At 36.3% G+C, this 25,613-nt stretch overlaps 1 protein-coding gene and 1 non-coding gene across 2 annotated transcripts in view; one reads left to right on the forward strand and one right to left on the reverse strand.

The window, feature by feature from the left end:
* Positions 1-24,372, forward strand: part of LOC134740740 (mucin-3B) — a 47,949-nt gene extending 23,577 nt beyond the window's left edge. Inside the window, exons 3-6 of the mRNA XM_063673334.1 lie at positions 20,721-20,835; positions 21,303-21,460; positions 21,873-22,021; positions 22,220-24,372. Of these exons, the coding sequence (XP_063529404.1) occupies positions 20,721-20,835; positions 21,303-21,460; positions 21,873-22,021; positions 22,220-24,049 (2,252 nt within the window). The 3' untranslated portion in view covers positions 24,050-24,372. The remainder of the gene's footprint in view (positions 1-20,720; positions 20,836-21,302; positions 21,461-21,872; positions 22,022-22,219) is intronic.
* Positions 6,149-6,221, reverse strand: Trnas-cga (transfer RNA serine (anticodon CGA)). The gene has a single exon. It is a non-coding gene; the product is annotated as a tRNA-Ser (tRNA).
* Positions 24,373-25,613: the final 1,241 nt, after the last annotated feature.

Consider the following 25,613-nt stretch of genomic DNA (forward strand, 5'->3'; position numbering starts at 1 on the left):
CAACACGTTCAGGCGGCGTAACTATAATCTACTTGAAATCCAGAAGGTCAATTTAAGTTTAAAATGACAGTCGGTGTTCTTACAGACCTTTGCACAAACTTCCCAACTTGCAGAGTTTGGAATTGTAGCCATTTATTATTTAAATTCGGCTGGACATAGAATTCCAATCCGTTTATGTAAATTGATTCTCTGTAGCAGAGTGTTTCTTTTTGTACCGCCGTGTCACTTATACCTACTACTACTACTGATACCTACTTACCCTTTACTTTTATGGTAAAATACCTGGAACACCTAATGCCGCTGATTTTAATTGCCGAAGTATTTGTGGTAGTTTCGATTCGATTTCTTATCGAGCGAACTTTATGTAATTGTGTTCTTAACCATTTAAAAATGTGGCTAAAAGAATTCCAACTAGTGACGTGAGGTACTAAATAGTAACATTATTAAATACTTGTAAAGTTGACGATAAAAAATTTAATCTTAAATATCAGATATCAACCTGGGCATACTTTAAATTTAGTAAATTAGGTAAACATCAGATAAAACAACGTAAAAGACACACCTGATGCATGATTTGTTTACGCTTCGACCTATAAAAATAAATGTGTTTACTCAATCTTGAAGGCAAGTCTCCTCGTAGCTCGCTCGAAAGGGGTTTATCGTGCGCGTAACGAGGGTTATCGATGTCACACGAGATGTTTCTTTTTCAATTAAAGTCTGAGAGGTAACTTCAATTTCACGGGTCCTGGGCAGAAGTTTGGTATACGATAAAGATACAACTTTTTTACCCTACTAGTGAAGAACTGAAGTTTGATTATATTTCTGGCATGCTCCTGCAAGCCTACGGACGCAGTAACTGGTAGGCCTATTAACGGCAGTATTAAATAGAAATTTAATATAAGTTTATTAGAATAAACTTATATTTAATTTCACCGATATCTCGAAAAATATAAAAAAGGGCGAGCGAGTGCGCCCACCGTACAAATTTAACTCTCTTTTTAAATTATTTATTACAAAATAGTTTTAAGATTTTTCCCTGTACTTCTAGTGGAAGATGACATTACTTGCCAAATTTCATAGGTCAACCGGAAGTAGGAACCTACCCTATAAATTTTGATTCCATTGAGTGTGTCGAAATATACGTTTTTGCGGCATACACGGCCGTATCTTTTTTTACGTTAACTTTTAGAAGTTTGATTTATTCACAGCTTCAAGGGGCTGTAGACGGTTTTAATTTCAACTCGATACCTCCACGCGTTCCCAAGATAAAGTTTTGACAGACAGACGGACGGACGGACGGGACGGACGCACAAAAAAGTGATTCTATATAAGGTTTCCGTTTTTTCCTTTTGAGATACGGAACCGTAAAAATGATCTTTTAATAACTTTCAGTGTCATTTTAAACATTTCGGTAGCAGTTTCAATACGATTGCACAGTCAAAAGCATTCTATTTATTACCTTCTGACGCGTCAGCTTTCAGTAAACGGGAATAATAAAAGGGTCTGTTGTTATAAATGTCGCTGTCGAATTGAAACAAGTAATGCTTAATGTCTTTGTAGGACGCCTTTGTCCTCCAACAAGCAAGAAAAATTAAAATAAATCGATTCAATATGTTTTTCTTTAAACATGCTTAGTTATTGTTCATGTCGTAGAGCCATAACAAACCGGCCTAGTTTATCGCCGGTAAATCAGCCATAATCTGTTTCAGCTAAGGCGCGGCTTTATTAGCGCGCGTATTAGCTGGCCACTCCGCGAGGTGTGCCACATATCGATCGCTTCAGGTGTCTATTTCAGTCCCGTACATTTCAAGGGGTAGATTTAGCTGTTTGTGTTTAGGTGTATATTATTGAAACATACGTATTTGTGACGCCGATTAGAAAAATCAAGTGATTCTTTAAGAGCTTCTTATAATTAGCTCATAAATAATTTGACACTTCACGAATATTTATCTTACCTAAATGTAGGCACACTATGTGTATACGGGCCCCTGAAGCAGTGTTCATCTAATTAAACATAAATAGATATATAGACATATAACATACTCTTCATTGTCACACCTCAGTAAAAAAAAACAAAAGAAGAAAAAAAAGAATTGATTAAATGTAGAGGCATATATATACAACAGGCGGTCTTATTGCTAAAGAGCGATCTCTCCAGACAAATATTTTGTTTATTCTAGTAAATTTTACACACGTAGATCAAACGACTCAGTAATGAGAACTATAAAATAAATGTTTAATCTGGTTTATTTTGATCGTATACAAAAATTACATGACTTTTATTTTTGAAAAATTAATAAAAAAAGTCTAAATCATGTTGTCCTCTCCTACAGCACTTCTGCATGCATGGGCTCGAGCAAGCAAAATTGTCAGTAAATTAGTAGAGCTATGTTGCTTTTTTGTTTGTAATAGGTTGATAGGTTCTACATCACTATACCTTATAAAACTAAGTCCCCCCGCCGTATCTGTCTGTATGTATGTATGTTCACAATAAACTCAAAAAATACTAAACGGATTTTCATGCGGTTTTTTTTCTATCAATAGAGTGATTCTTGAGGAAATTTTAGGTGTATAACTTGTTAAAATTTTGTGTAAACCGTGCGAAGCCGGGGCAGATCGCTCGTCTGTTATATTCCTGCCCGAAATAATAGAAAAAATGGATTTTTTTTCTTTCAGAGTAAATGGTACCTATTTTTTGTATTTGGATTTAGTTTTTGTAGAATATTTCCATATAAAACTAAGCTAGTGAGTATTAGAATTAAACATTAGTGATTTTTTTAACTAAAAAAATATTTTTGTACAAACGGGAGAACCTCAAAAATAAACGAAATAAATAACATAATACAAAGGAAAAAATTACCAAGGCCTCCAGTGCCCGGGGTTGGAATTAAAATATTTTCATAAGAAAGTAATTTAATTTGTTCTTAGAAAACCTCAAAAATGGTCTAAATAGACGAAAACATATGCATCGGAGCTCCCTACATATTATACAATCTGTAATACTGTTAACATATTGAATGACGGGAACCCGTTGGCGGGCGCTCTGTTCATAGTCACTTTACTCTACAAAGAGGGAAAATACTAGAATCGGCTACAAGTGTAGCGCTACGAAAACATTGGCAGTGAATGCGTTAAATTACATGTATTATGTTTGATAAATTGCTTGCTTAGGTTTTCCTCCATCATTGCCTACTTACTTAGAATTGATCAGATATGGTTTAAAAATAAAAAGAGAAATATTTTTCTCCCATGACACTGACAGGTACCTGACCAGGATAGTTGCACGGAATAAGTAAGAACTTACTATACCCGTAGTCAGTCGTGTGGCAACAAAAACGGTTCGTTAAATAAATAAGATGAAATTATAGTTTCATTGCTTATTTGCATATCTTGAACCTTTAACATGTGTGAATAAGTATCATTAAGTTACAGATTATTAACAAATCTCAAATTCAACTATTGCAAAAAAAAAAAAAAACAATCTAAACGGGTACGATGAAGCTAAAATTTCAAATAAGATTCACAAAAGTATTTTCTCTTAGCCTTGTTAACTAGGCTTAGGTACATACCTACATACATGCAATGTTGACATGCGACAGGCTTTAGCAGACGACCGAACACCTTCTCATATATTTTATGGCACTATTATTCATTAGCGTTGGCGCTAAGGGCACACCCTCGTGAGCTGAGTTATTATACGTCATTAATTCAACGACATGAATTGAAGAGCCTCTCAGGCACTTTTAATGATACTCTATTACTAAAGGGCGATGGGCGCTAAGGAAATGAGGACTAAATTGTCGATCGTTGTCTAGAATACTTTAAAGAATAGATTGTTGTTACTACCTATCCGTTAAGTTTTTGCACGTTTAAATACGACTAAGTACCACCGATCTAGCTAAAGCTAAAACGATTATTTTTTACAGTGCGGCAGGTGCTCAAGTCATCATTAATGATGCGCAAAAAAATTAAACGGCTAACAAAGGACTCATCTTTCTAGCGTTATCCCGGGGACCCGGGGGACCTGGCTTCCTCATGACGTTTTCCTTAACCGAATAGCAATTCCTAAACATCAAATAATAGGATCATACTAATATACGCATTATTCATGTAATGTATGTATGTGTGGTTTATATAAACTATTCTGAAAAACCATTGGTACGAACCGGGGTTCGATCTCATAACCTGCGATAATAAAGAACGTACTTTGTATATTGCTGTTTCGCGCCATGCCGAAAATGCGTAAAGAAGGCCAAATCCTCCAAAAGTTGCTGCCGACATGGCCTTTTACTTCAGCTGCCACAAATGTGGTCGTAAACGTTGGTCCCGCATTGGCTTATACAGCTACGAGAGACGTCCCTCGCGTATTTATGTATTTACAAACGCTGCTTAAATCATTGGTCCAGATGTTAAAGGTCTCATGATGCTGGTTCGTACGAAGCGTAGCACTATACATATAGAGTATGAGACGCCTAATACCTACAAGGCGATATATATGTACGTTGTCTACAAAATGACCCATTGCTATTTACTACGAAGTGCCCGCAGGATGTTACTAACGGTATCTCCCTGACCTCACCGCTCTTACACCGCGTTCAGGTCTGAATTATAAATAACAATCTGCCAAGTTCGGTAAGGCCCGTTATTTTTAAGGGTGACATTACGACAAGCAGTGTGTATTCTGCGCCATTTTGTGACGCAAAATAAAAATAGTTTTCTGAAATTATTGTCATTGATAGACTTTTTTGAGATTCGTATTCCGACGGTTAATACAAGAGCTAGTAAGCTATGTAACAACAAATCCATGCTCCTTATATATTTCCTACATTCCAACGATTTACTAAAAGTGTAAACGTCCTAAAAAATCAATTACAAATAAAAATTATTTTTTGTAATCGTTACCTAACTACTGACAAAGTGAGAAGAAGCAACATTAGAATATATAAAAAAAGGATTGAGAACATCCTACTTTCTTTAATAATCCATACTAATATTATAAATGCGAAAGTGTGTCTGTCTGTCTGTCTGTTACCTCTTCACGCTTAAACCGCTGAACCGATTTAGTTGAAATTTGGTATAGAGATAGTTTGAGTCCCGGGGAAGGACATAAGGTAGTTTTTATCCCAGAAATCATCCTTTAAGGGGGTGAAAAGGGGGGTGGAAGTTTGTATGGGAAATCGATAAAAAGCAGATTGGATAAAAAATAAGCTACCCAAATTACTAACTCTACTCTAAAGCTAGTTTGTTTATAAAAGGAAGCTTTGTTTGAACTGACGTTTGAACCACCAATTACGTATCAAAATACCTACTCGTCCGCTGTAAAGTATATAAATCACGTGCATACGGAGCCACTTCCCGCCTCAAATACCGGGAGTCCCATGAACAAAGCCGCGACCTGATTATTTTCACATCGGAAAAATCAAAGCTCTCTATATCGACAGTAACGGGCCTTGATATATTATATTGTTTGGGGCAATCCATCACGCAGGGCATTGTTGTGGCTTTTCAGCTCGTAATAGAATTTCAGCTGAAACTGATAAGCTCATGCATCACCATAATGGCTGGTAGGAAGGTAAACTACGCATGTGCTGCCGCTGTAGATAAAGCTAAGTACCGTACTTTGCGCGTCTTCTAAATTGTTGATATAGTGCGGCTTTAAACCAAATAGGCGTGGGTTCTCGAATAACTAAAAGCAGATAGTCGGTATGTTATTTCCTTAAGAATATGTGTCTACTTTGTTGATAGTCTAGGTAAACTATAGTTTTCTCGGTTTTCAAACTTTACAATATTTAGAACCAGATTTTTTTTGTAATAATGTGAGGCGCATACTTGCAAAGCGATTTGCTTTATTACGAATGTACCTAAACGGCTCAAGAGCTGCAAATTTGCTCACGTTCATTTTAATTGTTACTTGCTATCAGGTTACAAATACATTAAGTATTTACCATACAAAATACCTACTCTGTATTGCACGCCTCAATACAGAAAACAATACAATGAATACAACAACTCAAGTAGAGGTAAACAACAGGCGGTTTTATCGATAAAAAGCAATCTCTTTCAGATATTTTAACCGCTGTTTGAATAAAAAAAATTAAAAACTGTAATAGATGTCATATATTAAAGAAAAAGTGACGAAGCCCTCCAGTGGTGAAGGCCGGATTCGAACCGGCGTCTTTAGCTATCGCGGCTAACGCCATGAACCCCTAGGCCACCCCACCACGGCGGTGCCCGTCCGAATTTCTCGACTATATGCCATCTTAGTAAGACTAGGCGTTTTTAATTTATATATAGTAGTGTGACTACTTAAAAAAAAACACAAATCAAAATATTTAATAAAATAATTTGATTTGTTCCCAAACTTGTTAAAAAAAATTAAATAAATAAAAATACCATTGTGTTAGGTAGACTGTAATTTCATACTCGTATAACTCGATCTAGAGACATAAATTAATATCATGTGGCACAATTTATTATTAATATTTCTTTTATACTTTTTCGCACTTCTTTTAACACACGCATGCGTAAGTTATTGTGTTTAATATCGTGGACAGGCCAAAAAAAAAAAAAAGTATGATGTAAATCCGGCTCATGAGTCCCCTTCGGGCCGAATAAGCGCACAATGAAAAGAGGCACAAAAGCAGCGCGGTCCGTCCGCCTATATTACTTCCGCTAATAAATTGCGAGACGAAAATCGAATAAAAACTGGTCAAGTGCGAGTCGGACTCGTGCACGAAGGGTTCCGTACCATTAAGCAAATAACGGCAAAAAAAATCACGTTTGTTGTATGGGATGTACTAAAAACAGAATAAAATAAATATTTAAAAAGTGGGGCTCCCATACAGCAGCAAGATTCTTTTGCCGTTTTTTGCGTAATGGTACGGAACCAGTCGTGCGCGAGTCCGACTCGCACTTGTTAGTATTTGTTGTTATAGCGGTAACAGACATCATCTGCGAAAATTTCATCTGTCTACCTAATCACGGTTCATGAGATACAGCATGGTGACAGACAGACGGACAGACAGACAGACGGACAGCGGAGTCTTAGTAATAGGGTCCCGTTTTTACCCTTTGGGTACGGAACCCTAAATAATTCGAATAACTTTTCACAAGGACACTTGACATTGACACTGTGAGGCTAATTCAAAAGTTTGTTATGGATTTATGAGTTTGTATTACCTACATTGATTTTGGTCTTGGATGTCTTGTCATATGTTTTGTATGTTTATGAGTATTTGTATAGTTGTACACGTGATACCAGTACCTTATGATAGAAAACAAACTTACTATACTTAGTCTTACTACTATATACTTGTATTATAATATGTGTACTTACAAGTTGCACTTAACAGCAGACTGTAGTAGGTTTATATATAAAATATATAATATAAAATATAAAAATATATATAAAAAGAGCTAATTAATATTCTCGTTTTGGTCGAGTCGAATTTTTTTATTACATTTCTCACTTTGACCCTTATCACGGGTTAAATTTCAAAAAACTGGCGCGGTCTTCGGTACCCTTCACGTACGAGTCCTAGCTTGTTGTAATAAAATAAATTGAAGCAGTGGCCTGGATATTCGTGAAATTGATAGCACTTGCTTTATACTAGACGCCAAAAGTAAGAGTAAAATGATGAAAAGCTTGGTAAAATACAAAGAAAATAAATCATGTTTATGTTTTGTCAAGCGTACTTTAAATAATAACATTAACGGGTCTAACGCGATTAAATTTCATTATTTGACCTCTGTTCCGACGTTTTAGCTAGGTTGCTTTCTGTGGTCACGGAAGACTTGACGTTCCAGCAAAATGTGAATTGAGATATTGGTAAGCAACACTAAACTACCCGACATTAGTTTATATTATAAATGTTCGGGGTAGACAAATAAATGTATCTATCCGTTTCTGTTTAATGTTTGTTGTAAGCGTACTTTACTCGTAGGGTTGATTAGCCCGGTTCGGGAAATATTTTCTAGATAAATAAACTCGATATATGCTCTGCACGTAATGATAACACAACACATACATACTACTACAATACATATTACTACATACACCAATAACATAGCAAATACATAGGTATTTCAAATATGTTTTCGGTTTGAAGTTGATGTGTTTATTATTATTGTCATTAGTCACGAACAACCAAAAGTATAAATATTTACTTATACCCCACATGAATTCTATTACATTACATTACGTAAATACGTGGTTAATTATGGTACAAAACGTGCACGCGAGTACGTGTGACAAAGCTGCACTGAAAAGTAACAGCAAATATTTAATGCAAGAAGAAAATAATTAAAAGTGAGTATCAAGGTCATTGTATGAAAGTCAGGTTAAATTTATTTATATTTTCAGTAATAAACATTAGATAGGCCAAGCAATAAGAAGGTATAGAGGGAAATGCTAGGAACACAATTTTTTACTTCGTAGTTTTTTGTTTGGACTAGTTAGGAGATGCACATATCAAAAGTCCCCGGCCGTAACCCTGGTGCTGGGGGGTAGAGGGGGGTTTGAAGGTTCTATTTTTCGGTTTTTCGATTATATCTCGGAAACTATGCGTCTGAGCGACTTGGCCACTTATACAAAATGAAAAGAGATTTAATTTCTTACAAGTTTTATTCAGTCAAGTTTTTCGATATCTTGTATAGTTTTTGAGATATCCGCTTTTGAAGGTTTATTTAGGGCATTCATTTTTATCCTGATTATCTACATCAGTAAAGCTGCTAGGCTGGGTTTGGTAACGTTTTCGTATAAATCGGGGGTGCTGAATTCATTTATGGTATCAACATTGACACCTTTCCGAAGTAAAAACATATAAACTTTAAACAAATAACTTTTTTTTTAACTCCTCTTCACGCTTAAACCGCTGAACCGATTTAGTTGAAATTTGTTAAATAGGTGTTTTAAGTCCCGAGACAGGATATAATATAGTTTTTATCTCAAAAATCATACTTTGAAGGTGCGAAATTTAGTGTGAGGGAAATTCAGCTTCTTCGCCGAAGTTGAATTGCTGAGGTTAATACTGTTTTAATTAAGGTTTGAAGTCATGTTTGGTATCATTATCAACTAAATCAAACATGTAGACCATCCCAAATATTATTTAAATAGGTTCAGCGGTATAGTTTAAGCGTAAAGAGGAGTTTTATAAAAAATCATTTTTTTTAGATTTTGTTTTTACTTAGGAATGGTGTCAATGTTGATACCATAAATGAATTCAGCACCCCCGATTTATACGAAAACGATTCCAAACCCGGCCTAGCAGCTTCACTGATGTAGATAATCAAGATGAAAATGAGAGCCCTAAATAAACCTTCAAGAGCGGATAAATCAAAAACTATACAAGATATCGAAAAACTTGACTGAAAAAAACTTGTAACAAATTAAATCTCTTTTCATTTTGTATAAGTGGCCAAGTCGCTCGGACGCATAGTTTCCGAGATATAATCGAAAAACCGAAAAATGGAACCTTCAAACCCCCCTCTCCCCCCAGCACCAAGGTTACGGCCGGAGACTTTTGATATGTTCATCTCCTAACTAGTCCAAACAAAGCTACGTAGTTAAAAATTGTGTTCCTAGCATTTCCCTCTATACCTTTTTTTGGGCATTTATTTCCTGGCCTAAGATACATTTCTCATTTTCCTGTTCCCATTTCGCAATTTCGTGCCCGAGTAGTCAAATATCATGAAATATATTTCACGAAAAATAATAAAATAAGTTCCAGTTACGTTTCCAACGAGGAAACACAATCCGGAGAAATGTGTTCCAGAAAGCTAATAAATCATTTGAGTGCCAAGTATTTGTAATATACTCCAATGTTATGGAAACAACCTTGTCATGGGTTATTTTTCCGGTGGAATTATACAATACAATACAATACAAAAACTTTATTGCACACCTCATTACAGAAAACAATCCAAATAATACAGAAAATTACACACATAAACACATACACGTTATATAACAGATTTTGTTTTTATTTTATTTTCTAGATCATTATATTTGATGAAGCATCTTATACCACTACGTTGGATGATGCTACAATATTCTCGTTTTGCGCAAATGAAAAAGGTTATATGTAGGCACCGTGCCAATCATGAATCATTTAAGAGAAAATTTAGTTGTAAAAATTCTACCGCTTTACGCGTTTATGGTTTACAGTCCTATTCAACTTTTATGTTTTCAACGTGTTTAAAGATAGATTGGTTGGTTTGGTTGTCAATTGGTTTCAATCATAGACATATATATTACTTCGTAAATACCGGCCTTACGAGCACTACGAATGGGGCCGATACATTGGAGTTGGAGTCAAAATCGCATTTAGTTAATTTTAGTTACACCAGCGCGCTCAATCGTGTGGCGAATTGCGCAGTGGAAAGGCGTCGGTGTTCGGTCGGAATTGTATGCATACGCTTATACTTTGTTTACACCAATGGTAACGCCTTTCCACTGCGCAATTCGCCTCACGGCTGAGCGCACTGGTGTAACTAAAAGCGATTTTGACTCCAATGTATCGGCCTCATGCGTGGTGCTCGTAAGGCCGGTCTTTTGTTTCAATATAATTAACAAATGAAAACGGTTTTTTTTCTCCAATCACAGACAGTATGCCGCCATTTCTTTTAGAGCAGACCGATGTTAATGAAACTCCAAACTCAAGCAGGTCTAAGATTCTTGGTTTACGTTATTGTTTTTATTTTACCATATGTATTTCTATAGAAATATTAGTTTTAGCCCAATAAAGCAAACATAAGTTTGTTTTGTTATAATATTATACAGTGAGAACGCATGTAAAAGATTACATGATTACAAAATAAATATGACAGATGTTGAATTTAATTTAACTACTCTCTTAGTACACGATATGTCGTTAACAGTAAATAGATAATTATTTACGAGTATATACGAAATATACATTAGCGAGGATAGTAACTAATTTGCGCTAAGTGGTGTGACACGATGTTAACGATAATGACTGGCATCGTCCATCGTAGGGCCCGGGGGACAAATGGCACACATGGACTAATTCAATGCGTTGGCGTTTGTTTATGCACGATTACTTTTCATTATTAATGTGATACACATAAACACAAAATACCTTTACATATAGGTACACTTGTGAAACATTATCCTGCAATGCCTTCATCAATCAGATTTATAGCAGGTATTTAACGGGCCAGCAATTAAGACATTGGAGTTGTACATTGGTTTATAAATACGGGAGTTAATGGCCTGGAACCAATTAGTAATGGCGCTGTAAGGCCCCTTCCCCCACCCCCGGGGTATCGTATCGCTGTTTTAATTGCTGTTAGTTGGGCCCGCGACCCATCTTGGCTACCAAATGTAATTGGGCCGTTATTACTCGATAAACAAACAATATTACGGTAAAAATTCAATATCATTCACCACTGGTATATTTCAGATAATGTTTCAATAACAAATGTAATCGAAATTGTCTTATGCATGTACTTTGCCTCCATAATGATGTGTTTATTACTTAAGCACGATAATATCATTAATAATAATAATTGAATTACATAACAGCAAACTTCTCCAAAGGGCCTCTACGTGTTGGATCTGTATCCCCACGCACGCCTATCAAATGACGGGGATGTAATACCCGTGAGTTTATTATATTATAATTGAATTAAAAGAAAAACCTTCATTTAGCAAGTTATTTATTATTTTTGATGCTGCTGAATGCAGAGTTGTTGGTATTAAAGTTGATTGATAAACATTTTTCACAAAGAATTTTACTACGAAAAAGCACTATAAATACAATTTAAGCAAACTCAAAGCCCAGTTCATTACAAAAAACTACACAGGTTTTTAACAAGACGCACTATAACGCCTTGACAATAAGGCGAGGATTTTACCTTTAATTTAAAAACTTGGAGTAACGCTCGCAGACGTTTCTGCTTCATAAAAAATAGTTTAGTATGGGTTAGCATATTGTTAGTGGAAGACCTCCGTGGTTCAGTTGGCAGAAGCGATTGGACTGTGTTCCAATGGTCGCAAGTTCGAGTACTAACGGTGTAAATTTTTCCATTTTTCCTTTAATTTAAAAATTTGAAGTAACGCTCGCAGACGTTTCTGCTTCATAAAAATAGTTTAATAAGGACGCTGATTCTATTTTATGAATTTGGTATGAGTTTCATCTTATTTTGTTACCTTGATTTTGAGTACCGATCAGCGTTAGTAGCTAACTCTGATTAGTGGCCTCGAAATGTAATAATCGTCTTATTAAGCAATCAAGGTCGTATCAAAATTTGACGGAACCCGTATCAAAACCGGCCTCCAAGTCGTGATCTGATACCGTTGTCCCTTATTCGCTCCAATGTACTGATGGCTCTTATACTCGCATACATTTTACAAAAAGCAGATAAGAGCCTCTAAAGATATCGCCTGAGCGCTGATCCAAGTAAGGCCATAAAGAGATAAAGAAAATCCTTCCAATTAGGGAGCCACGTCACCTTACACTCAACAAAGGGCAAAGTTCAACTCATCTAGTGTCATATTATCGGTATGTACATTGTACATTCATTGTACGTACCTACATACAAAGGAATAAGTAATTTTAATATTGTGAAATGTCTTTTTATTTTCCAAGGGCATTGTACTATTAGATCAACGTATTCAGAGCCAGTCATGAGGTCACATATAGTCCCTCTACGAAGTATTCTCGCTACACAGGCGCAAACTACGCTATAAGCTACTACGTACCGCTAAAAGCGTGGCATAACAGTGAATGAGGCATTCATTAACACCAATATATTATTATAATATTCTTAATATAGTATAATATTCTTGTTTCGCATTTATATAATAAAATAGGTAGGTACATCACCAGGACACAAAAGGGTTGGCTTCGGATCGACCAAGGTGGAGACAACTTCATCACGCTGCACCGACAAGAGCTCACAGCTCTTAAATTGATTGATGATGACGTACATTCGTAGCACACCGCCGCACCCTCTTTGAGAAGCGAAAACGTCCCGCAGTCTTGACGACAATGAGTCGTGATTACAAGCTGAATGTGTTAAATAGGGTCGCGATTACGAACGCTGGTAATTGCCAAGCACTACTAAATAATATATATATAAAGTTGATTATGCGACAATTGTCGTTTACGAATGTATTTAAAAACAGTACTTTTCTTGACCCAAGGAAAGTTAAGTTAAGGAAGTACAAACAAAACCAAAAGCATGTTCTATCGGACTATCAATTACATAATTTTAATTTCCTTTAGTGGTTCGAAACCCTGTATAATTACTTTAAAAGGGTCGGCTGTTATATTTGTGTAAGTGTTTAAGGCTGATAAATTAGTTTTAAATTGATTGTATTTTATTGAAGTGCACGTTTTACGTAGTATATCTAGTAAATTTACGCTTTGAAGCTTTCGATAAATGGAACAGCGTTTCTTTTACCGCACAAGAATCATAAAAGTGTCTGAAAGTTAAAATAAAATATTGTTTCCAAAACTTGTGTAATTCAAGAGCTGGGGTTTTCATATGCAGCCCTTCGGGATACCGCCTAAACTTTTACACATAAAAAGAAAACCAAACTAAACGTCTAACTTTTCCATGACCATTTAGGAATATACCTACCCTTTTTTCTTTTAAATTGTTCATGTCAATATAATTAGCAACAATATACAATAAGTATATAAAAAAACATGCATTAGGTATGTGTAACCAGCGATTGTTTATTATCAATCGCAGTGTGCAACCAACAACCAATTACAATATCAATAGGATCTAAATGTTGACATAACGTTGCGAAATGAGCTGTCACAACAAAATGACAGCACTGCGTGTACAAACAGCAACACTCCTAACTGTACATCAATGGACCTTATGCCTTTTGTAATAAGGTCCACCGATGTACAGTTAGGAGTGTTGCTGTTTGTACACGCAGTGCTGTCATTTTGTTGTGACAGCTCATTTCGCAACGTTATGTCAACATTTAGATCCTATTGATATTGTAATTGGTTGTTGGTTGCACACTGCGATTGATAATAAACAATCGCTGGTTACACATACCTAATGCATGTTTTTTTATATACTTATTGTATATTGTTGCTAATTATATTGACATGAACAATTTAAAAGAAAAAAGGGTAGGTATATTCCTAAATGGTCATGGAAAAGTTAGACGTTTAGTTTGGTTTTCTTTTTATGTGTAAAAGTTTAGGCGGTATCCCGAAGGGCTGCATATGAAAACCCCAGCTCTTGAATTACACAAGTTTTGGAAACAATATTTTATTTTAACTTTCAGACACTTTTATGATTCTTGTGCGGTAAAAGAAACGCTGTTCCATTTATCGAAAGCTTCAAAGCGTAAATTTACTAGATATACTACGTAAAACGTGCACTTCAATAAAATACAATCAATTTAAAACTAATTTATCAGCCTTAAACACTTACACTTACATCGGTGGACCTTATTACAAAAGGCATAAGGTCCATTGATGTACAGTTAACAGTGTGGGCGACGCTACACACTAAAAGCCGACGTGTTTCGATTTAGCAAAAACCGCTTTCCCAATGACTAAATAAATATGTCAAATAATAAAACCACAGAGCACTATTGAGTTGTCAAATCGTTCTTCATCACTCGAAAGGAGTAGATATTTATCGAATGCTCGGATTGTGCGTCTGTTTCCGTTGCTACGGACGAAGACTATTAAAGATATTGCAAGAGAGATATGTTTCGCTTATATGAACATTTCATGGGTGCGGAAGAGACACATCAAAAGCATTTGCATCACCACTTTTGAATATCATTAACCCGTATGAATCGGCCACGAAAAGGAGCATTCAAGTTACGCTCTGTTTTTAATCGCGTTTTGGATTTTTGAACATGATGTTGATTTTTGAATATACCCATTTATTTTTCATTTCGGCAGAAAATGTACCTACAGACTGTATTGAGTTGCTGAATACGTCAATATTAATCAGGATGGTTGGAATTAAAGTTAATTAATGAAGCTGTATCCCGGAGGCGTCTGCTTAATAGCTAATACGACCGGAAAGGCGCCCCCGGCGACCTGCCTTCAAAAGGTGACATGTTCCCATTTGAAAAATAGCCTGTTTCACTTTTGACATGATGTTATCTTAAATGCATCTAACTCGCACCAATATATAAGTGCGAGCGAGAATCACTCAAATTAATATCAAAACGAAATCATATTTATAAAAATTTTAGTGTGCTTCCACGGAAATTTGGATCGTTGTGAACTCCCGATTTCTTGCTAACTGCTTAATTGGACATGTCTTGCATGTTAAAAGTTTCCGAAGCCTTTTTGCCTTCGAGCAACACTGGCTTCCGACACTTTTTGCTTATTTAAGGAAAGAGAAGACGCATGAGGTTTATCGAAACTTCGAATAGGTAATTCCCATTATGCTATATTGTTTGCAATAAAGTTGATCATTGTTCAAAAAGATAGTTTAATACAAATACTGGGCAAGTGCATTTTCAATCATATAAGCCATAAAAGCAACTTTTCTCTCAACTTAAATAGCAGTTTAAAATTCCTCTTATTCGACGAATTTGGATTTGCGTTATTCTACTTTAAAGGAGCCCACTGACTATCAGTCCGCCGGACGATATCGGCCTGTCAGTTGTTCGGAACTGTCAAATTTTTGTTCTAACTGACAGGCCGATATCGTCCGGCGGACTGATAGTCAGTGGGCATCTTAACATACAACTAGCTTTAAACAAACTACATATAACGATTATGTTTTTCATTAAATATTTAAAATAATCATAGCTGAAATAGGTACCTACACCTAAATAGCTGACTGTTTTTGTATCGTTTTTCTGCATAGCTCCGACGCTTGCGGTGGGCGCTCGTCTTACGATTAATTTGAAGCCTATTCATCGCCGGCTCCCTAGCTTCAGACTTGTCAATGTATTATCACATACCTACCTAGCTGTTGTCATATAGCTTCTTCTCTCTTGACATGCATTGCATGATTACATAGGTATTATGGCCTGTTCCAAAACCTGAGTAATTTCGCAAATCTATTGTATCCGATTGACACGTTATCGCTTTTGGCTATCAGCCAGTAAGTTCTGGCTCCACAAGCTGTAGTTTGCATGGCAACACTGGCAACAGTGAAATATGACCTGTATGTTTTCCATACTGACGACTTTATTAGTAATTTATGTTCAGAGATAGGATCAATTCGAACATAAACATGCAAATAAACACGCAAACTACATATTACTTGTAAAAGGTATCCCATAGTAGTTATTACTACCGCTACGCTAACTACTAATTCGTGATAAATATCATCATTTCACATCATATATCAATAAAATAGAAAATATCCGCCAATAAAAAAAGAAACCAATGTAAATAGCCTAATCTTCCCAAAAGCCTCACCGGATTTGTTTTTTTTATTTTATTTGTATCATTTGCGTGAGTCAATCGGTCCTCGCTAGAAATACGGGCGGCCGGTTGCTCTTTCGTGTCTACTACTAAGATTTAACCATTAATTTATATATAAAAAAATAAAAAATAAATCTCTATTGTTCTAAACATACATGGTACATATGAAGTTGGAGCCTTGGAGACTGCGTTAGTTTACACTGTGCTGTGTGCGCTGTGTCAGTCTTTACACTGTCTTTTTTGCAGCCCCAGTGGTTGCCCGTATTACATAATAAGTTAGAATTAGAAAGAACAATTAGACTTAACTTGTAACATAAAAAGTATTGACAAAATTGATAAATACTTTGCGGTTTTAAAATGCATTTTTCCTTATTGACTCCATTTTCTTACCTCTAATGTTAAAAAGCATAAGTTCAATCAATTAGTACTATGTAGTTAAAATATTTAAATAATTTTATTTCCATAATATATCTAAAAAGAGAAAACAAAATCTTGTATTTCTTTTTATTTCATATGTAAACACTACACTTTAGATTTCCACTTAACCTGCCATCGTAAATTCACTTTACATGGCTCCTTGCAAAATACATTACCACCACAAAAGTGCTCACGAACTAAATTCCCAATATGCATAAATATTGATGCAAAAATTGGTGTAACGGCAATATCGCAGAATAAATATTGCCACGCGCGAAAGAGATCTACGAGGCACGAACGCCATTACTGAGCGCCTAGGGCTAAAGTGCGCTTGTCTTTGAGCTACGACCGTGAGCAAAACATAACATAAATTAATATATTCCAATGAACATTTCCCCACGTTTTGTAATTGGGTACTTAGTCATTAAAAGTCTATAATTTAATTACACATTCCAAAAAGAAAACAAAATAATAGGCTTGATGACAAATTTTTATTAATGGTAATTTTTATCAATCGATCAGGTTTGTTTTTGGGATCAAATGTCTATATGGGACCATACAAATGTCAGAAATGATAGTCAAAGTCCGACAGTAGTACTTCACTCGCGAAACGCTCCTAACAAAACGATAAGTGAACATGACGTCAAGGTCACTGAGAGCCCATCTTGAATGTATGGAAAATAAGTAAAATTGCGATTTTGTCGGTGACATAATGCGTTTATGCATAAAGTTGCCATACAATTTTTTTGGATAAAATGCAAGGAATCGAATGGTATCTTTACTTTATTCCTTTTCGGAAGTTTAAAAAAAACTTTAAATTTGGAAACTCTTAGATCCTGTATTTTTATATCATTTCCATATATTATTTTAATATCCACATTATGTGATAAATTACTCCTTTGCTATCTATTTTACTAGATTTTATTATAAACTTCAACATGTGTCATCATCCCTATTGTCAGTAGTAATAGACGTAATAGTAGTAGTAGTTTAAAATAATCAGGTAGATAAATACCTAAAGAACGGCATTTTATATACTAGTGCGATTGGTAAGAGCTTGACTAGTTAAGAAAGTACCTAGAACCAGTTGTACCGCTTTAAAATTGTAAAATGTAACTTGATGCTTTATGAAATGAGCTCCAAGTATTGACAAATTCGTTTCAATATAATTTTTGTCTTGCTCGAATGGAATTGAACTGAACTGGAAACAGCCTTCAGCAGACGGAAGTTTCCAGTTGCAGCTGCAGAAGCATTATGAAAATATTTGTCCGTTTTGTAAGAGATGTTCAACATTCGCTACTATACGTCTTGCAATGGAAATACAATTTCTGGGTCAGCATGCTCTAGAGCGGTTCTAAACTCCACTAAAATATACACTTTTGCTTACATTTCTTTCACAATCCTCCGCTTATTATAAATGAACCTAGAGGATATTCTCTTTGAAAAACAAAAATTAACAATGTCATTTTTCTGATGCGTGTTGAGCACCATTACCAGGTATTTCACTTTCGGCGTATGATGGTGTTGCCAGATAAGCAAGCAATTAATATCGTAAGTAGCGTGTGTTGGGACAGTTAAATGGCATCGCAAATATTGACTCGGCGGTCCCGGAGCCTCGTGGCGGGATGCCTGGCGCTCCGCCAACGCCACTTGTGTATAACTACACTACGCGCCGCCGCCGCACCGTGTCGACGGAGAAAACATCAAAACGTTCTGAAACTCCTAACATTTGCGTAATACAAAACTTTTTCCGACGCCTGACTTTTACTAATGGTGTTAAAGTCAACGCTGAAGTGTTAAATTCCGCTAAGTAGCGCTTGGCATTAAGTTACAGAGCTAACATATTCAATGTAGGTACCTATGTTTAATACGTACATATCTAACTAAAAATTCAGAAGAATTTTGATTAAGTATGCCGCGTCTCGCCCGGATGAAAATTTACTTTCAAATAAAAAGCGGTTTCGCGACGGATTATACCACAATGTGTTATTACAGTCCAAGTTAATCTCTTTTGTTATGAGTTCTGAAAGGATTAAGGGGATTTACTTCTTTCCTCTCATGCAGCCTGTTCAATAAAGCCTCAAAGGCTTCATTTCCGCGGTGAAACACCAATCAACACCCCGATAGGTTTAACATTATCTACTTGTAGGTGCTAGATAATTGATTGAGCTCAATAAAGTCGAAAGGTCATTTAGTAGGTTTCACGATGGCATTATATCGTTTATTTGCTCATACGTAATTCGATAGAACATTAATTTTATATCAGCTCTCACTCTTGCGTGTGTACGTAATTAGTACTGAAAAGCTAACATGTTGATAAGGTTTCCTTCCGTTTACCCGGAGAAGGTTTTTGCGTAGGAAATAGGAACGTATGTACACATCCGGTATTGCTTTGCGGGCGCGTCGTGCACCCGAATTAATGGCTTCAATTTGAATACGAGTACAGACTACTGCCGTCTTGACGCCTCCTGGCGGTGGTTAATGCAAATTTCCGTCTAGTGGCGAGAAATTCCTCAAGCGGATCTATAGTGTTGGGGTTGGGTGTCAATCAGGCATTCAGTATCTGGAAGCTGTCAGCGTGGCACATCGCGTGTAGATTCTCTAGATATATTATGATATTAGAAAATGCACAATTTTTTTAGGTTATAATATTATACGGGTGATACTTAGTTAAAACCACTTGCCTCACAAGGATCTTTCAAACTTGCATATAAGTATAGTTCCCAAAGGCACCCTAACAGTGACTCCCAAGACATAATTTTTTGAAATCATGCAAATGCGACCTCGTAAACTCATCAATTTAATGATAGATTAACCTAAAACTGGGTATAAATCTGGTTAAGACCACCATGTAGTTACGAGTATAATGGGGGTGTAACGACCACTGTAAACGTTTGAGTTAAGAGTCGCTATTATGGATATTTTATCCATAATATTTATTTATTTTCGTAAAGTATGGAAAATCAAAGACCGGATTCGTCCTGATGGTCGCGAAGTTGGAATCTCGACACAATGCGAATTTTAATTCGTTTGTGGTGAGTTCCGGCGGTTCCGCGGCCGACTCCCTGACACTGCGGGGTTGCGTAATGGTGTTGCTAGACTAAGTAATTTAACTCACCTATGTCTATGTGTAATTGTGCTCCAACAGTTTTTATATATTAAAACTATATCACAGCCTCATTTAAGTGTTACAACGTGATAGTAGTTATGGTCAACTTATGTATATCGCCATAATATATAGGCACGTCAACATACCACAATATAATAATTAAAAATATAAAAAAGTGTGTGCGTGTAATATTTACGCGCGATTGGAGTAAAACTTCTTTAACACTTTAACGTGTGTGCGTGCGTCACTACTGAGCGTTACTTCGGTCAGAAAAAAAAATCTGAGTTACCCTCTAGTCGCGCCTAAAGAAGTTTTACTTCAAAAACCGAACGGTCGGTGTTATGAATTACTTAATTTCGCCCATTTTTCTTGGATAGAGACTATCCCAGTGTCCTTGGTTTCCTGCCTCTTAATTATGTCATTTAGCTTTTGCGTTTAAGTACCTAAGGTATCTCGCCCGAAATAATTCTGCTATTATAGGTTACTCTTTTCCTCAGTATCGGATTATTACATAACGTTGGACCTTGTAATGTAGTGAATAAGTAAGTCACAAGAACATGCTGAAATGACATAAAATTTTAGCAACGAAAACTGATGTACTAGATATAGATGTATGTTACTTAAATGTTCTTGAGAAATGAGAGCGTAACTTCGATTATATGGAGGCGGTTTTATGGCGGCGGGTTCTTGTGACTTAATTTACCTGTGCCGGTATATCTAAATAAACATAAAACATACATACTTAACTCTGTATGTAATACAAGGAGGTTAATCAAAGTAATACCTATTTGTTACAGTGGACACAACAGCGCAGTACGACGCTGTGCGGGCTTATCTAAAGGAGCTGGACATCTCCAGTGCCGTCTGGGTCGGCCTTATCCGCAGTAATCCCGATGGAGACTTCACCTGGACGTAAGTTAACTTTTCATTGTTCACGTTTCGTACTAGAGAACCTGTTAAGGAGCTATATTTTGTAGCTTATTAATTATATAATTTAACTTACATTGAGGTTGCGCAGAAGTGTTTTGCTAGGGTAGGGGCCGTCAAGCCGCGGCTCGCTTTGAAAGTACAATTGCGACTCTTTAAGTCGCTCAAAAGATTGACATTTGAGTTTTTAGACAACTAGAAATTGTGATTGGCTCTTCCTCTTAAAATTTTGCTGACCCCTGGACTATAGGGAATGATATCTAGTACCAGGAGCAGACCCTAGATTAGCTATATCCATACAAACAATCTGATGTGATTTTTAAATAATACAATTTTAATTACATGCCATGATGCTTTCTCAGAGTAAGTAGCTACAAATTTAAGCATAGGTTAAGTCTATGCTTAAATTTATCGTTTCTTTAATGTATACAAAATCGAGTGTAATATGGCAGGGACTACCGCGGCTTAAGCGGAGAAGGGTACTGGAGCTCAGCCCCCGACGCGCGCTCGGCCCCGCTATGTGCCGCCGCAGACCCGGCCGCCGACTACCGCTGGGAGGCTCGAGCCTGCGGCGGGCCTACTGTAGCCTCCTTCATATGTGAACTACCTGGTGAGTAGACTGCCGCAGCCGCAGGTCTAGGCCTAAGGGCCTCAACGCATGCGTGAGCGGCCACAGACTCGGTGGAGAGCGGGATGCCGGTGGGAAGCCCAAACCTGCCGCGGCCTTCCCTACCCTTTTTATCTTTTTAGCCTTCTTAATATGTGGTCTTCTTGGTAAATCATTAAAACATCCGATAGTTGGAAAGCGTGGATATCCAAACGGATTTATCCACTCTATGTCTTAAAATGTTTTTTATCGACATTTAGTGTACAGTAGTGGTTCACTCGTTACTTCTCAATCTATCGCATTGCCAATATATATATAAAAAAAAACACAACTTAAGTTAAATATGAATCTATTACAACTGTAGGTGTAAGGTAATAATGTGTTTGGTAGTTAAAAATGAATTATTCTTCACCAGTGCCTCAATGGGCGCTCGGCAAGGACGGTTGCATGGTGCGCGCGCTGCCGGCGCTGACTGCTCTGTACCTGCCAGAGAGCGCCGCCGTGCAGCTCACCGCCGACTGCGGGCTGGCCGGCGTGAAACGAGTCCAATGTACTGGCAATGTGGTAAGTTCTATGTAAACGGTTTTTTTAAGAGCGTGTACTAATTGGTCCTTACTGAACGGTAAGGATAGTTACGATCTGCCGAAAAGCTAGTACCGTAGCAGTCAAGTAGCAGTGACTAGATCAAATTTCATAGCCTCTTTTATAGAAAGACTACTAGTAGGCAATTTTAAAATTAAAAACTTCATTTCTCTTAAACAGAAACGCGAAGAGCTGCTGAGAGAGCTGTCCTGTAGTGAAGAAGACGAACCCTCGAGTACTCCGAGCCTGACATCAACCAGCACAATGTGGCCGGCTACTGACACTACTTTCACTGATCAAGAAGTAACTACAGATGAACTATCAACGTCTGAAAATGTTGTTACCGAAGAAAAGGAGATAAGTAATTCACCGCCACATATTACTGAAATTTCTACTCCATTCAGTTTACATTCAGAATCAGAAATTTCCACACCAACAAAATTGAGTTTGAACATCCACAATTACGTTAGAATACCACTAGATAAAGAATTTAATCTAGAACCGATTCATAGTAATGATATTCCACAACCAGAACACCAAGAAACTACTATTGGTAAGGAGCATCTTAAAAATATCGAGAATAACAAGAGTTATCAACATCGGCTCTTACACGATGAGATGACTCGACTAGGCAATTCAGAAATTATATTTACACAGCCCACTGATCATTTTGTGCCACCGCTCGTCATGGCGAAAGCAAGAATTAGCGATGATATGACTGTTTTATCTCTAGAAGAAAAGCATGCCCAACAAATAGCTGAACACCAGCGCTTATATAACCATAATAAATTAGTGGAGCATATCAGTGTCACACCATCTCCAGATACAACCCCTAATGCAATATCAAGTACTCTAACCCCAACAAACGTTATTAAAGAACAAAAATCAACAGATACGCCAGTACTTATAGGCAGTGTGAAAAAAGAAACAAAATCTAATGTTCCTAAAAAATACTTAGAAAAATATGATAGTCTAAAGGCAAAGACATACAAACTACAAAAAGCTGTTAGTTTTTCCACATTACAACCAATTAGCTCAGAAAAAGAGACTCAAACAGGAATTACAAAATTACAACCAGATTTACACTCTTCTTCAGAAGAGGATCCAAGTATTGATCTCACTGTAATTATAAACGAGCCGGGTGCCGGGAATGGTCAACAAATATTTTATTCCAACCACACTAATACTTTAACGAGAACTGAGCAGGTAGCCAGCATGACGAACTCAAGCATAAAACAACCTGTAATTGAATCATCAACAACAGAAATGCCTATTTTAGCAGCACACCCCGTAACTGAAAATGAGGCACAAGAATCGTCTAGTGTTACGCTCAATCACGAAATAATTAAAATAACAATAATCAATGACAGTACGAGCACTGAAAATTCATCTCCGATTGTATTTGAAGTTTCAACTTTAGTACCACTCTTCAATAATCATTCTGCAGATGTTTTGCCTGCCTCGACCATGTCTGGTAGCGATCATACTATTTCTCCAGCTGTTGGCAATAACTCTGTAACACCTACCACTGTCTTGGCTACAGGTAGTTCAAGCAGTACAACACATTCTTCTGTAGAAAATAATTCAGTCAGACATTCTAACTCAGAGTTAACTACTATTTACATGGTTACCAACACAGACAAAAATGTTTCTACGACCGAACCGCCAGTCACATCACCAGAAATAATAACAGAGACCGCCACTTTAGCCACAACAACGTTATTAGTAAATGCGAATGCCACCGAAGAAATTACCAAAGCTGTCAATATGACTGCTGCTACCACTATGAAAATAGAAGCTTCGACACCAGCACAAATTGAGATATTTAACCACACCGATAATTTTGGAGAAGACCACGAGAACGAAGAGCATGATGGAGAAATGATAGATGATTATCAATCACCGTTACTTTCAGCTGCCAACGAGCCACTGCATCGACCGCGGTCCCGAAGACCATTGCCTAACCCGAACCACATCAAAAAATTTAATCCATTCCGCATATTAGGTTAGGATAGCAAACATGACTGTAATGACTGCCACAAAATAGAATTCTACTGGGGATGAATGAGGACTGAAGAAATATACACTGCATTTCATTCATAGAATTAGTACTGTCACACGAGAGTGATATGGTGCACTTAATTTTAAAGCATGATGTATTATTTGTGCGAATAGTCATTGCCGTTAAATGTTACACTTACATATTTATTTAAATAGGTATACACAGTATGCCATGTTTACAATTACATGCACGATTTGTTATTTACTTATTTTATTACGAGATCTAAGTTGTAAATCTCTAGATTAATCAATTAATTCCATTCTGTTAATATTGTCTTCGGTTACCGCGATAGTTACTCATGAAATAAAACTATGAAAACGGATTATATCGCGTATATTGAATTTATAATACATCCCGACGTTTCGAACTCTTTACAGCGTTCGTGGTCAACGGGTGACCACGAACGCTGTAAAGAGTTCGAAACGTCGGGATGTATTATAAATTTAATATACGCGATATAATCCGTTTTCATAGTTTTATTCCATTCTGTTATTTCAACTAATAATAAAAATAATTTGATGAAGCCTATTGTCGAAGAAAAAAAAGGCTTTCTTTATAGGTGTACCTAATTATCAGGAAATGATGATTAGGATAATATAGGTCGTTATAAACTTCGAACAATTTTTAGCCGAAGGTATTAGTCAATTCTATTGATTTAAAATATAGCATAGCTATAATTTATAATTGTAACTATAGGGATCGGTCATAGTACTCGAATTCATTTACTCGTATACCTAATGATACGTATCACACACAATTTTGAGATTGCCAAAATACACACAACCTTAATATTAGTATCTACCGTACATAGAACTTTAGATAGTGAGCAGGATTATTTTAATAGGAGAACTATAAAATAAGTATAATTAAGCATAGCGAGCGGTGATCATGTTCATGTTATGGTGGAACTCACAATCATATCATGTAGGTTAAGAATCTGTGTTTGATGACGTTATTTTTATGTAAAACTTTTTGGAGTTGTAGATGTGCACAAGTGAATTAATTTGTGAACACGGAGGCTGAAAGAGATATGTGGGGTTTGGACTTTTGGACTTGGACGACCTTTGCGGCGGGTGATTCTTTAAGAGGGTAAATTATTATATGGAGTCGAATATTTACATAGGTACTTATTTGAACTTCGAAGCTTTTTAACGAAGTTGTTCATACTTAAATTGGAATTACGCGCCGCGAGGGCTCATTATTTGGCAGATGATATTATAACAATGTATGTTATTTTTTGTGGTCAGATCTATTTGTCATTTATGTAGTAATTTTAGACTATTAAAATTTTACAATAAACATTTAAAAAAAACCAGTTATTTTTAATTAACCGCATATTGCCAAATCAATTTGGTACCTACCTAACTTAATGCAAGTTTTTATATGTAAGTTGAATATTAGCATTTTATTATTATTATTATTTATTATTATTCCTTATAATTAACACTTACAGTCAAGCTACACATGTTAAAAGGAGTGACATTATATTAACAATGAGAGATTACTCAACAT

The sequence above is a fragment of the Cydia strobilella genome, chromosome 4 (genome assembly GCF_947568885.1).
Source record: "Cydia strobilella chromosome 4, ilCydStro3.1, whole genome shotgun sequence".
In the NCBI taxonomy this organism is placed as follows: Eukaryota; Metazoa; Arthropoda; class Insecta; order Lepidoptera; family Tortricidae; genus Cydia; species Cydia strobilella.